The sequence below is a fragment of the Puccinia triticina genome, chromosome 9A (genome assembly GCF_026914185.1).
Source record: "Puccinia triticina chromosome 9A, complete sequence".
NCBI classification, from domain to species: domain Eukaryota; kingdom Fungi; phylum Basidiomycota; class Pucciniomycetes; order Pucciniales; family Pucciniaceae; genus Puccinia; species Puccinia triticina.
The window spans coordinates 4,974,569-4,989,369 of record NC_070566.1 but is presented as its reverse complement, the minus strand read 5'-3'; the positions used below and the strand labels follow the sequence as shown (position 1 = coordinate 4,989,369).

Below are 14,801 nucleotides of genomic sequence, written 5' to 3'. Positions count from 1 at the left end.
CAGCATCTCACTTGCATCAAATGCCGGTCAAGAAGTCGAAGTCGTTGGACCCTCTGCCGCCAATCCATACGAAATTGCTAGATCTAAACGTGTTTCAGCTTTCACTCCCTATCCAAAGAACTCGAAGGCTTTCAAGCCTAAAGCTGCACTCGCTAGTAAAGGTGCTATCCCTTCTATGAATCCGCCACATAAAGTCACCATCCAATGTGGATTTTTGGTACGAGTTGGTGGTAGATTTCCATCCAAACTCTCTGCGCACAAACAACCCATGGTAGTTGATGTTGATAATCCCAACTCGTACCAATTACTACTAATCTTGCTGCGTGAGAAATTCGTTGGCCACGACTTAGGCAACTATGGATCATTCTCCAAAGATCACTTTCCCTTCACTCAGCTAGGTACTAAGAAGTCGGGGGTAGAAGATCAGCAATCCTTTCTATCACACCTCGAGTCTAATAAAACTATTGACCTTATACTAAATTATGACGCTTTTGAGCAAAAAATGCTCCAGGAGGAAGAAGACGGGTACCAAAAGTCAGTTTCCGATGAAGAAAGCCTACCTTCTATCATTGTACCCTCTTCCCAGTCATTGCTTCCGACCGCAAATCAATTTTCTTCAAATCCAAGCACCAGTGGCACTGTTTATAACCATTCCAACTCCGATGTTGATGCTATATCAAGCCAGAATTTGGATCAATCTGTCAATGCGAAACACTCACTCAGTCATCACTCTCCCTCTGTGGTTTCCACATCGTTCCCGGGGTATGTTTCCGACACTCTTGTTTGTGTTGCTATGGGCAGATCTCCACCATGTATGTTTTTTTCACTTTGTCTCAATCGATAACATGAATTCAAATTCACTCAATTTTCTGTTAACATTCACAGGGGCGACACAACCAATCTTGAACTTGTCCGATCTCTCTTGGGATCGCTTTGGTACTCCTGAACTATCTTCATTTATCACTGATTTGAATGCAATGGATTGGAGGGAAGGAATCCGACATTCACTCGATCCAAATGGAACGGACACATTTCGACTCCTAGTCCATTTTAAAGTGCTTGAAGACCAAGTCATTTTCCAAAACAATAAAATAAGAATCGTCAAAGCCGAGCTTCTCGACTCTCCAATTATACACTCAATGATAGCAAAGTACAGCCTGGTTCGTAGCCACCCTACCAAAAGCTACTTGCCTCTTCCAATCTATTGGATGAGAAAGTATGCTGCGGCTCAACGATTTGTTTCTCTGTTTGGAAAAGCGGTTTTATCTTCTCCTAAGGCTACATCTGATCTGAAACAAATCGCACAGGAAATTCGTGTAAGTGCTTTTTAACCAATCCTGACTAGTATCAATGACTCACCAAATGAAACCAATATCTTTCAGGTCGTTGATGCATTCCCAGTATACTTGGATCCAGAGAAAGAAGGCGGACAAGATTGCTATGAAACTTTGGATCCAAACATCGACAATCTGCTAGCTTACTGCAAAAATGAACCTATGCGGGTTTTCTTCATGGAAGAACACATTGTAGGATCTTGGCAGAAATTCTTACATCCGACTGAGTTTGATGGCCGACTCAATGATCACTCTCCAGCAGTTGACCTGTTGATTTCTGCCTTGCAGCATTGGATGTATGTATATACCAATGGGCAGATGATTATAACAAATCTGCAAGGTGTTATACCCTTATTGAGTAAACCAAACATTGTCAACTTAAACCCCCAGTAAGCAAATCAATCAGATCATTTCATTATTCAGGCTCTGATGTTTTTTTCCATGTCAGAGCACATTGGTCTGTTTGGTCTCCTCTTGATTCCGCCGTAATCATGAATCAATTTCTCGCGGGTCACATCTGCTCAAGGGCTTGTTGTTTGTTGGAGCTTGGAAAATTGAAAGAAATCCAATGGCCAGCAGCTACGTTGGAAAATTCAGCCAACCAGAACAAATCAACCTAAAGAGGCTTCAAGCCATCTCAAAGCAATACTTCTGGTTTTATCCATTATTACATATAATTTCTCTTCATTGTGACTCATTTTCTTTCTAAAACCATTATCAACAATGTTTTTTTAACTGTGAAGTGAAATACAAATGATAACATTTGAGACAGAGATAACAGAATAAAAGAGGATAAACTACAAGACTTTTTGCTTTTTAGCAGGATTGGTTGAAGAGCGCTTGGCTTGAGACATGATTTTTTGCTTCTTCTCTTCAGCTGACAATTCATTCAGAGACTTGCTTCTAGATACCAAGGTATGACTGATTTGAAAGGAGCAACCGTGATGTGTGGTGGTTTTCGTGGTCATCAACTCAGCTGGTGGGCCAATAGTATGATGACAGATGTTGTTGCTTTTCCAGAAGATCTCAACGATGCCAGGGAGACGACCAAAATTGATGTTGCAATCATAGTCAGGAAACTGAAGGGCATGTCCAAATGTATGGGAAGGAGGCAAAATTGGGCTACCGGTCTTCCGATTGATGTAGCTGAAGATGCCGTAGGTGAATTGGTTTTTGTCTTTGTTGCAGTGCGGCTTGTTGGAAAAGTTGTTAGAGGTGACTATGACATTGGAGGCAATTGGATCTGGGTCATTTTTAGAGCTTTCCCACTCCTCATCAGACCAATTTGGAATGCCAAAGTCTTCAAGGGCCTTCTTGTTCTGCTCATGCGCAGAAGGTGAGAAGTGACGGAGACGCTCTTTCACAAATCGACTGTGACCTGGTAGCTTCTGCTGGAGAATTCAATCAATTTCTTGCTGGCTGGGACTGAGGTTCTTGCGGGTGGCGTACGTTCCTGAAATCATACGTCAGTGCAAAGTTTTGGCAGTAGGGATTTAAAACAGGGGGCCTACCAGCAGTTTTACCTTCCTCGTACCCACCTCAAAAGCCAATTCCAGACATCCTTCCTGAGAGCTTATTTTTGTTGGTGAGATTGTAGTGATGGTTTGCCATGATGGCGGCATCTTCTATGAATTCAGCAAGTTGATTGAAGACTGGATCCGAGGGATCACAAGGAGTGAAAGAAACTAAAAATAAGATCTTCTTGCCGCTACCACTATTGGTTACAATGAGATCACAAGAGCAAGTAAAGGTTTGGATATCAATGGAGTATGAGGTTTTTTTAATTCGCTTGGTCATCTTTAATACTAACGGAACTGAACCAGGATAGAAGGATTTGGAATGATAGGCACTATTTTTAAGGGTTTTGCGAGCACGTTCAGAGAGTTGGTTGCAAGCTTCGGCAGATAAATCAAAACAGCCAGGATCGAGTTGGTCTAATTCATATTCCTCTTCAGAGTCAGGAGTTTCGGCTTTGGCAGTTAAATTTAAAGAGCTTGAGTTGAGCAACTTGGTGCTTGAAGAACCTTCCAGGGCACCTAACCGACCCCCCTTGGAGTCCAACAAGCACCTAGAAGACATATCTATATCTAACAAAGTTGAGTCGAACAAATTGGTGCTTGAAGGACCTTCCAGGGCACCTAATCGACCCCCCTTCGAGTCCAATAAGCACTTGGAAGACATATCTATTTTTCAATTTAAATTCTAGAGTTAAGAAGAGCGAAGCGAGCAGAGAAAGCGATACGAATGAGAATGAGAACTCCTCGGTTTACCAATATATATGTGCCATCTCAGTAGAGCAAGGTCGCTCCATCAGACCTGTTCATTCGCATTCAAACGGATTGGGCAACAGGGCTCTGTTGTTTGTTTCGACACAAAAGGACAGGGTCTCAAGGGGGCGATGACACTGTCTCAACATTTTCCATTCTGAGCCCTGTCGCATCATCCATTTGAATGCAAACAGAAAAGGCTCATGCTTTTCCGATCGCTTCTTCACGCAAATGAACAAGGCAACAGGGCTCGGAACCGACAAGGCTGCGGCAGTAACAACACCCCTTGTTTGCTTGCATGCAAATACAGAGATAACCGGTTGCCCAGTCGGGATAAATAAGGCCACAAAGGGACAGGGTCTCAAGGGGGCAATGTTACTGTCTCAACATTTTCCATTCTGAGCCCTGTCGCATCATCCATTTGCAGGCAAACAGAATAGGCTGACCCTTCTCCGATCGCTTCTCCATGCAAATGAACAAGGCAACAGGGCTCGGAACGGACAAGGCTGAGCCAGTAACATCACCCCTTTTCCGCTTGCATGTGATGAACGGTCGCCCAGTCAGGATAAGGCTGTGGGAAATGTCTCAGCCTTGTCTGCTTCCATGAAAACAGACATCTGACAAGACAAACAAAAAGGGCAACCGGTCTCAGTCCTTCCTGATTGGTATCAAGCACACCAGTTTTTTGGCGATGCTACTCCATCAGCCTTGTCCATTTGCAGGAAAGCAGACAAGGCTGAGACATGCCCCATCTCTCCAAACGGAAAATGCGACAGGACTATGAACAGACATGACAAAGGAATGTACTAGCTAGTGCCAATATTACACAAACCCTTTGCCAACGCTTTATAAGTGTACTCCAAACTTGTCAAGCATTATTAAATGATGAAAATAAGCTAACAGTTAATTGTCTTCAGATTCTACAGGATGATAAAAATGAGAGCAAGCACGGGCTGATATAGATTCAGAGGGATCATTTGATTCATCTTCAATCCAGGCTGTATCGTAAGCAATCATCGCTGTGTGTAACAAAGAAAAGACGTCCCAGACATTGTGATGGTCAATAGGTGGGTATTCAATTTCCATGCCTGACTTGATATCACTGATAACCTCCTTGAACCAGCTTGGAGAAGTTGCCATCAGGTTTTCGTGATTGGGGTAATGTTCATTTTCAAGTTCTTCCACGGCAGAAATTTCGACCGGGATGAGCCCCTCCTCCAAATCAAACTCTTCTGGGTTTTTGTAGCATGTGTTGGCACTGCATCCAGACGGTAGCATACTTTTCTTGTCATTTCTACGCTTATAGGAATTGTAGTTGATTGCCCACTCGTCAAGACTTTCTTGTAAAAGCGGTATCCATAGGTAAATAAAAAGAAGACTAATAAATATTGTCAGATACAACATGTGCAAACATAATTAATTCAAGAACTTACTATTGGAGAGGATCCTCGGGATCATAGTATTCCTGTTTCTTGGCATCATACAATTCCTTGATGAGTGCACTGTTGTATTGCTTCATCAACTGCGACCATAGACATTCAATCTTCTGATTGTGCACGCTCTTTGTAAATCAATGGGATTGATAAGGATCCAAGTCGTAGAGAATTCCAAATTCCCGCATGAGGTCAATTTGGTGTCCAGCTAGCATTATAGTTTCAGCACCTCGATCAGTGGTGGTTCGCCGTGGAATACCACCTTCCCGTTTGACTAATTGGAGGTAATAATAACCAATGTGACGTGGATTATTATTTGTAGTATGAACAAATATTCCAAGGATCTTGTGACTCCAAGCATCTATAACGCCATACAAGGCTATGCCGAACTTCTTTAATTTATCGTGACCATTGGCAGACCAGATAAAATTAGGACCTGGAACTTCAAAAACACACGTTTTGAGAACTCTCTTTGACCGTCTCTTAACACCTTCAGGATCCAAAGCACGGTTGATTGAAGCAGCAGTTGTACTTTTGAAAAAGGAAATGATAATTGAATGGTAAGCTCAATCAAGATGGGGAAACACAGTTCAGAAGTGCCAAAATGGAACATACAGATGAATGTTGAGTCCGAACTTCATTTGAAGCAAGTGTTTCAGTTTACGATATCCAACATTTTGTCCCTCCGGTGTTTGATGAATCTTCTTAACACACTCCAGTACGAGCTCCATTCCTGTGCCATCGTCGTCGTCTGTAACATCCTGTCGTCTTTGAAGCCCCATTGTTTGGATTTTTCGTTCAAATGTTTTCTGGCCTGGAGAATACCTGTGACGTTTCTTGAGCGCATTATAGATCTCAGAGTTCGTTAATCCTTTTTGGTATTAATGTAGAATAATTTCATCAAGTTGGGGTGTTTCTTGATTTGCCTTAAATAGAAGGCCCCAAGTAGCCTTCCTTTGGGTTACGGTTCGCTCGCTGGTCTTAATGTTGTATACATCTTTCAAGTGCTGAACTATTTTGATGTTTGACTTCTTTTCTTGAATCAGCTGCAGAACAATTGGCTTGAATTCATCTCCAAATTTTGGCATTACTTCTGTAGCTACAGACCAACAAATATCAGTAAGATTATAAAGGACTATCCATCAGTTAGTGATCTTAATGGTTGATTTTTACCAATTGTTAGGCTTACTATGGTGTAACAGAGCGTATGCAGGCTAATGGTATAGCATGGGGTTAATTCTGGCACGATGCTGGCACACGCACTTCTGAGACACCCATTCCTTGGTGCAGACATCCTGTGCCACCTGCAGTACACAGACAGGAGGCTTCTGGTACCTGTGAAGCCCCCGCACATTGCGGGGTTTCACAAGGAGATGTCACAGCACCTAGGCTACATCAACCCGTGCCTCCCTCCACGTCCTAGCCGGCAGAGATCCCTGCTCCCACATCTCTCCCGGCTAGGTAAGCGAGCACATTCCTCTTTATCTTGTTGTTTCCTTTTCCCTCTCTATTCCTCCTTCAAAACCCATCATGTACTGAGAGATCCCTGCTCCCACATCTCTCCCGGCTAGTTCTTTCCTCTCACTTGAAATACCAGCCCCGTGAACTAGAGCTGCCTCGAGCCTTGTGCCACCTTCAAGCCACTCTCCCCTAGATCAGTGAAGGACTCCTATTCAGAGTCCTTACAGTACCTGATTGCGTCAGGAATATGTATCTGATTGCGCCAAGAATAGAAATCTGTTTAAATGTGACCATGTGCCATGGACTGTATATTAGTTCACATCTCGGTTACATTTCACAGCCTGTATGCATGTGTAGACCGGGAAATTGGCTATTTTGTTGGATGGAATCATTATCATTGATAAAAAAAATGCAAGAAACACAAAAACAAAACAAAAAACAAAGGAAAAAAAAAGTTGTCAGACATGTCGGTCCAGCGCCTCCATACTGAGGAGCAGTGCCAACCGACTCTCCAGCGGCTGTCGGAGCAGCAAAAGATGTACTCAGGCACGGATCAAACTGACGATCAACTCGATCCCACTGCCCTCCGGTGGCTGCTTACAGCACAAGCCACCAGCCGATATCTGAGGAGAGCTGTTGATGCTATATATGCTCTGTACCATTGGATTTTGGAGCTTTTTTTTCTCAAAGTCAATTTTGACTTTTTTTTTTTTTTTTTGGAGGATTGGGTTTTCTCAACCTTTCAGGTGGAAAAACAACCCTCCAGATTGGTTTTGCAAACTGACTCTGGCTTGCAAAAAGTTATGATAAACGTTTTGAAAAACGTTATCAGGACGTGAAAACGTTCACGGTTGTTGATTTCTTCCTTGAAACCTTCTTGGTTGTCATTTTTGTTTTTCAAACCGCTTGAAGTGGTAATTCAAACTATCTCGGTTGCACATAACGTTTGCCTGAACTAATTTGATTAAAAAAACCACATCTTAACTTTCACCCCAAGATAACGTTGTAACAAACAAAAAGTAACTCATAACGTTTGCAAAAACCATCCTCAAACCTTGAACGTTTGCGCAAACCAATTCAAAACCGCAAACGTTATTGGGAACTGAATCTAAACCTGAAACGTTTCTGGGAACCGGTTGCCAACCGGAAACGTTTCACAAGACCGTACTCTAACCTGAAACGTTTATGGAAGCCATATCTTAACCAGAAACGTTCCCAGGAACCGTTTTCAAACCTGAAACGTTTGGGAACGGTAGCAAGAAACTTTTCTTGCAGCCGTGGTGTAGGAATCACAAACCCTCTCACTCGTCACAACCTCCACGGGCTTCACCACCCACCGGTACAGAGCACCCTAGTCCCAAACTCCAACTGTCTGAGACAAGCAGGAACAGACAGGCAAGGCTGGCTTCAATACCCACCGGTACCGAACAGCCAATCGGGCTTAGCTTCCAACCGAACAGATTGTGAGCGTGTCCTGGAGATTGTAGCCGACTGTCGGGTAAACCCCTGTAAACCCACGGGGCCAGAGTCCACCCGCCGCACATCATCATGTCAGCATACATATTTATGTACGTACTCATATTGGGTGTTTTGGGCCCTTGGCACTTCAACTGATAGACTCTCTCTTGCAGGAATTCAAGCATGTCGCGATGGAAAAGATTGTTGAAGGATTCGTTGTCAAGAAGGTATTCCTCACCAAGATCGGTTGCAAGAAAAGAGAAGACATCCTAGAGAACTGATTGAGGACTACAACCGAAATACGTAGCATGAAGGAAGATAAGGATTCGATCAGTTATTGTCTGAGTACAGTATCACGGATCAACAGCGGCGCCGATAGTTCTTCGAACAGTTACGAATACCGTGCCGAATCCCGAACGGTCGTCCATCGCGGCTTCGTTAATGAGCGACGCCAACACGACGATCGGCAGGGCGGGCCGTCGGTAGAGGGTCATCAAGACAATTCCAACGAGAGCCTCTTGGTCTGCACCGATGTCCGAAGCCCAAAGGTCGATCAATTATTACCCCTCAACCAGACCTCTGACGCTGCCCCCTCTCCTCAATCTGGCACTCTCGCTTCCATCTGTTGGTGGTTCTCGCCAACCGGAGAACAAGTTAAGAATCAAAACTCACTAAGGCCTGTTTCTCTCTAGCTAATGTTGTTGATTTGACCATAATGGTGTTTTCCTTTATCATTTTATGTTGGATTTTCCCAGTATAGAATCCAAGCTCGAGCATACGTAGTTTCGGCGGGGAGTGAGAGAGGAAGAGTGGCGGGGTTGACGGCTGAGCAAGCGAAACGTTTGGGGCCCCGCGACGGAGCGAATTTCGAGTGGGAAGCGGAGCGGGTGCGGGTGTATGAGAAGCTATCGTGGGAGCTGAAAGCCTCGTTCCTGGGTCGGAGTGTGCCGGGTAGTAGGCTAGTTGCGGACGACTCTGAGAAACGTGCCGATCTCGAGAAGAGGCTCGAGTCGGGCGACCAAGAGCTCCGGGCAGCCGCCCTGAAAAACTTCGCGTTGATTGTTTTGGAGCCTATCTCGGTCGACCTGTCAGTAGACCCTTCCTGTTTTTCTCTGTCCCGGTCATATTCCTGTCTGACATATCCTGGCATACTGCTTACACTTTTCCATCTCGCGCTCTTCTTTTTTGGCCATCATTTTCCTTGCACATGTCTTCGATCCCTCCACAGTGTCCAATTGAAGACTAAACCCCACCACAGGTTTTCATGGAAGAAGACTGCCTCTGGCGACTGGGAAGAAAACGAGCTTGTTCCATAAAAATGCATGTAGAAATCAGACTTGTGTTATATTTAGCCAGATGTACTTATGCGCACGACTTCCTCAAATGAATAGATGTATTTTTTCTCTCTTCTCTGAGCTCATCCTCCTGAGCACTCTCATTGATGCTCAGTTCCACGAGGAAAGGATGCGCATACGATGTTAGTTTTTTCAGCTAAAGATACAAATTTGGGGCTTTATATAAATACTTTTGGTTTCATCAAGAAAGAGACAAGACAGTGAATTTTCGTGGTAAGAGAAACCTGTTTTCCTGGAATCTGAGACAGGACCAATGACTTTTCGGCGGGTAGATCAATGAATCGTGTGTATAATGTGGGGGTGAGTCAACAGATGATCAAGGATTATCGGATGGATGGTGATCAAGCAAAAGAGTTGGATTGATATATATATATATTTAAACAGATAGAAAATCATTCATTCATGTAGGGTTGTTTGTCTGTGGGATTGGTTGTGGGACAAGAAAAAGGAAAAAAAGTATGTATGCACATAAGAGGTCAACGCAAAGAAACAAAGATGATATAAATTAGGCAAATATTTCGTGTGTCGGTCATGCTTAAACAAAAGAGGGCTTTTGTGCTTGAGGGAGTTCAATACATCAAGCAGAAGAGGAAGTCCGTCTGTGGGTCAAAAGCAGACAAACAACAGAGTAATTTCAAAAGTGGTGAAAACTGGACCAAATGCCCACCTCGCCACGAAACAAATGGTCCCAGACTTCTTTAGCAAACACGGGAGAGGGTGATTGGTGAGGCTGGGGTTGGTGTTCAAAGCACTGGGGGAGACCCTGAATATGATTTGAGAGTTGTAGTTGTTGTTGTTCTAGATGCGTGGGTGGTTGCTGGTGTTGAAGAGGATGAAGAAGGTGAAGAGACTGCTGATGATTGACACGATTGTTGTCGGCATGAAGAGAAAATGGATCGAGGATGCTTGGGGTAGACTGCTGCAAATCTTCGATTTCTTTCTTCACTCCTATCGTCGTACACGCAGGATCTTTCTGAGAGGTACAGAGATTGACCGACTGATCGTTGGCAGCCGGGCCCTTATCCGCGTGATAATTCTCGTCCGTCGGTCCAGTAAGAGTAGGGCCACCGGGCTTGTGGTGGTTGAGCACCTCGAGACTGGGGAGATTTGGCCAAAAGATCTGAGGGATCGGCTGGCTTACCCAATAGGATGACGCAGACGACGACTGAGGTCCTGGAGTGAGCATATTCTCTTTGGCAGTCACTGGGCTGCTAAAGCTATCTCCGCCTTGGTGACTCTGTTTGACTGTCGGACAAGCCGGAAGACTGTAGTCCGCTGAGTCCAGTGCTGGGCCCGGCGCCAAGCCAGCCAGGTGCTCTTGAAGCTCGGTTCCGCTCGACCTTCCCTGGACGTGTTCATCCTCTGCTGGTACGCTCAGCTTAAGTCTCCCGAGTTGATTGACTGTCGGCTGTCCCATCGGCTCCGCTCCTGTCCATTTCTGGTCTTCATTGGGGGCAATGAAGTCTGCTGGTCCAGCACTAGTGGAAAAACGTATTTCTGGTTGGTGTACGAGTGATAAGCGACCACTTGCAGGCTCATGAAAAGTTCCAGTAGCACTAAGCCCAACGACTAGAGGGAAAATCACATAGAACTTTTGAGCAACGATTTGAAGAAACATACACCCAGGAAAAGGAGAGATGAAGAATAACCACTTACAATGATGGCTTTCATTGGGATAAGGGAAACCGGTCGGATTCAGGAACTCGGGCTCGGACTTTCTGACGAGCAGCTTATTCATCAAGCTATTATCAGCAGTGCTAACTTCGGCGCCACCGGAAGATGACAGGTCGACATCTTGCTCGTTCCTTGCACGACTGTGGAGGGTGGAGACCAGCCAGCCAACGCCCCTCCAGCGCGTTTGCATCTTGCACAAGGCCGCCGAGCAAATCTCAAACTCTCGCCAGTCGGCCGCTTGGATTGGTGCTTGATTCGGTGACTGGCTAGCGTGGCTGGGGATACTGGCCAGTCCGGCGATCAGAATCGGCTGGCTGGCAAACGGCAAACTGGGCACGATATCTGGATCAATCACGTTCGTGAATGCAATCTGTTCCATCACCATGTACATCCTCTGAAGCTAGTCAGTTATCTGCCGCCAATACTCACTAGAAAAAAAAACGAGGAAAAAGAAGTGAGAAAGGCAAACCATATCACTGATCGTCCGTACGCTTCCCTGACTTATCTCTAGAAGAAGAGGCTCCATCGGTCCAACATCAAGTGAACTCCAGCCAGGACCTACACTATTAGGATTGTGAGTGATGATAACTAGCGAATGAAACCAGAGATGCAATAGTAGAAAGGCTGGTCCGTTCTTCACGCTGATATGTCGTCGAGCAATATCAACCGTAAAATGAAGAACCGGGGGTAGGCGGGTATAAAAGTCATGAAGCTCAGTCTAAATAAAAAGAAAATTATTCGAGGTAAGAGTTGCACGGTTTATGTTAGTTTCCCGTTTGTCCTCTTACATATGAAAAACAAAAATCGTCAAATTATTTGGTTTGCTGATTATGGAAATAATATTATACTCAAGTTCCATCAAGCCAGAAAAAAAGGGGGGATGGGTGTAAACTTACGCGAAAATGTTCCAAAGTTTTAGCTTCCGGCTCGGAAGAAGGTGACGAAGGAGAAAATGAATGAGGGGCAAGTTTACTCCGATTGAACGCGTCGGAAATTTTCCCGACGAGGATCAAGATCTGTGTCAAATGATGAAAGGGCGACAGGAGCGGTTCCTGAGAGGGGTTCGAAATTAGTTGAGGATGCTGGAGTGGCTCCTCAGAGCTAACAACTTGTAAAGAAGGTAGATCGATTTCGATCTCTGAGTCGAGTAAGGTGACCACCCGACCAGTTCCACTCGAGATCAACCGATCGAGATGATAGCAGCACCAAAAGATTTGTTGGCGGAGTCCGGCCTCGGATTGGTCCCATGAGGTACCCGCGGGTGATGAGGAAGAGGATGGCTCTTGGTAGCCTTGAAGAGCGGAAGAGGATTTATGGAGACCTAGATCAGTGGCCATCCTGAATGCGAGCCCACTCCACATCCACAGGCCGGAGTCCTTTTCGCGTCCAAACTCGCAATAGGCCAATAAAAGTAAGGTAAAAGTGGTATCCAAGCTGGGTAGGGAGAGATGTGGGAGACATAGTAACTTGGCCCGACGCGAGTAGGTCTCTGCATAGTCGACCGCCGATGAGGAAGGATGGATGCATTCCGCAAGTGCCGAGATGGCCAGCTTGAGTGCCTCACTTGCTTTCCCTTGAGATAAGCTTTGCAAGAGATCTTCCTTTCTGATACATCCCAAGTACGAGCCCATATTGTCATAGAACACATCCGCATTCCGGCGGAATTGTTCCTCCGTCAGATTGAATGGGCTGTCGTGTCCGAAGTCCGCCGCCACCTGAGCCGGCGTGCCATAGAGCTGACTGCTGATCGGGGCTGATGTGGCTGCCGTTGGGGGAGCCATCCGGTCCAGGTTCATTGGCCGAGCCGTCTGACTCTGGGGTGCTTTATTCCCTGACTCGCGCACTAACTTCAGACTGATCTCACGAAACGGCGCGCCAGGTGCAATGGCGGTGGGTCCCAAAAACCGGAAGTAAGGTATTCTACAAGGTATTTTCAAGGGGGAAAAGAAATAACTCTCTTAGAGTGAAAAAAATATCATTATCTGGGACGGAAAGCATGATCCGTAACCTTACCGAGTTGGATTGGGTAGTTGAGAGGATGATTGGTCTTCAGAAAATTCCGATGAGTTGGTATGTGAGATTCCACCAATGGACGGTGATTTATTTTCGTCATACTTGCGATGGCTGGTATGTTCATGATCTAAGAGAATATGACAAGCATGCGTGAGCAATCCTTGATACAAATGCCACAATATAACATCAGTGAAAGAAAGGAACGGACGAGAATGCTTGGACGAGTTATGGATTGCGGCGCCAGACTTTCGCCTTCGTTTTGATTTGGCTTGATCAAAGACTAGAGGCGGCCGAAGTGGATTTTCACCACAAAAAAAGGAGAATGATGTGAAGGTAATGCTTAGCCAAAGTCGCAGAGTCTCACAATGTATTTTCTTTTGACTTGAACATAAACTGGATCACCAACAGCAATCTCGATTTGAGGCAAGACAGGAACTACAGGGCGATTCTCCATTGCAGCGCACCTTACGTGATCTGGGGGAAATGAGAAGAAAATGATTACAATCGTAAGCAGCGGCATGAACTACCCGGGAAGGGACGGAAAAGAATAAGCGGGTCATCCGGAGATAATAATAAAAAAAGATGATGTAACTGAGAGTACACAAGTTTTTTTCTGCTCTCTCTGTTATAACAAAAATCAAAGGGAACCTACCGACACGTCATGCAAGCCAAGCTGATTCGGACCGGGGGTTCGGACTTTAGAGTGGGTCGGGCCACGTGACAATCAAGTTGAAGTTTGAGGTTTGGAGCGATGACAGTTGAACACGTCGGAACCATCGTCGAAGAGACAAGGACCTTTTAACTAGGAAGAGGTGAGGGAAGTGGCAAGGGTAGAGAAAGGTGTTATTTTCTGAATTCTATAGGGAACTGGAAAGATAAGAGGATTGTCTTTGTCTGGGATTTGCTCTTCTTGAGCTTACCGGGAATAAAATGAAACAACACTGTGGACTGAGGCAGAAGGTTTCAGAGAAGAATATAAAATATTTCTAATTGATTTTGGACGTCTGGGACAGACAGGAAGGTGCTGTGATGGACTGGGAGCGGATATGATTGATTATAATAATTGTTATTAAGGTGTGTATATGCGGTATGCTAGCAGCAACTGAAGGGAAAGTCAGAAACGGAGCGGATAATTTTTGTCTTAGCAGCAGAGAGCGCTCTTTCTTTGAACAGGGTGGCGAATCCTGAAGCAAAAACGATCGACAAGAAGCCAAAAGAACGACTCGAGAGGAGCCCGCGTGGACCACACACACACACCCTCTCTCTTCTTCTATCCCGGCCGATCGGGGGTAGGATTGATAATGATCCGAGTTGGATGCACTATACGACTCTAGCCGCAAGAAGAAGTGGCAAAAAAATTGGAGGATGAATTGTAAATAGATATTTATCTATTGTAAATCAGATTGGGAATTTCAATGACAGCAGCTTTCCACTCGAAGTTGGATGTGTAAAGAGACCAAACATTGGAAGTTGCTTTCGTGTTCTCTGTCTTGACAATTGTCCTCTATCCACTTTCTTTATCGTATTACGATTTTGATGTGTGGGGTGTCGACGGATGTTGTTGGTGAGATGAAGAAATCTGGAGCGATCGCCTGATTATAAGAGTGGGCATGCCCATCTGCCAAGTCCACAGACACAATGGCGTTTGCAACTTTGCATAGGGTTAACATCTCAGATATGAGGCGTCAGAGGTTGAATTGACCAAGTGACCAAAACATTAAGAAGTGGGTTGGCTCAAGCGTGTCTATGGAAGCTAGCGAGGCCGAGAGTATGGATGTTTGCATATTTGCACCACCAGCGTTGAGG

General features: G+C 45.1%; 4 protein-coding genes across 4 annotated transcripts; 2 read left to right on the top strand and 2 right to left on the bottom strand.

Annotated features, from left to right (window-relative positions):
- Positions 1 to 268: 268 nt before the first annotated feature.
- Positions 269 to 1,727, top strand: PtA15_9A515 (uncharacterized protein; the record flags this gene model as incomplete). Its single annotated transcript, XM_053172732.1, has 3 exons — positions 269 to 812; positions 886 to 1,316; positions 1,383 to 1,727. 3 exons carry the CDS (start codon positions 269 to 271, stop codon positions 1,725 to 1,727), a joined length of 1,320 nt encoding a protein of 439 aa, XP_053023943.1.
- A 404-nt stretch (positions 1,728 to 2,131) lies between these two features.
- On the bottom strand, positions 2,132 to 3,515 carry PtA15_9A514 (uncharacterized protein; the record flags this gene model as incomplete). Its single annotated transcript, XM_053172731.1, has 2 exons — positions 2,132 to 2,255; positions 3,145 to 3,515. The coding sequence occupies 2 exons, from the start codon at positions 3,513 to 3,515 to the stop codon at positions 2,132 to 2,134; spliced, it is 495 nt and encodes a 164-aa protein (XP_053023942.1).
- Positions 3,516 to 8,136: 4,621 nt separating this feature from the next.
- PtA15_9A513 (uncharacterized protein) lies at positions 8,137 to 9,269 on the top strand (the record flags this gene model as incomplete). The annotated part of the gene is made up of 4 exons (XM_053172730.1): positions 8,137 to 8,180; positions 8,261 to 8,606; positions 8,709 to 9,040; positions 9,182 to 9,269. The coding sequence occupies 4 exons, from the start codon at positions 8,137 to 8,139 to the stop codon at positions 9,267 to 9,269; spliced, it is 810 nt and encodes a 269-aa protein (XP_053023941.1).
- A 608-nt stretch (positions 9,270 to 9,877) lies between these two features.
- Positions 9,878 to 13,772, bottom strand: PtA15_9A512 (uncharacterized protein; the record flags this gene model as incomplete). Its single annotated transcript, XM_053172729.1, has 10 exons — positions 9,878 to 9,907; positions 9,976 to 10,059; positions 10,174 to 10,877; positions 10,965 to 11,352; positions 11,452 to 11,700; positions 11,879 to 12,902; positions 12,996 to 13,122; positions 13,204 to 13,275; positions 13,402 to 13,469; positions 13,648 to 13,772. 10 exons carry the CDS (start codon positions 13,770 to 13,772, stop codon positions 9,878 to 9,880), a joined length of 2,871 nt encoding a protein of 956 aa, XP_053023940.1.
- Between the last annotated feature and the right edge of the window lie 1,029 nt (positions 13,773 to 14,801).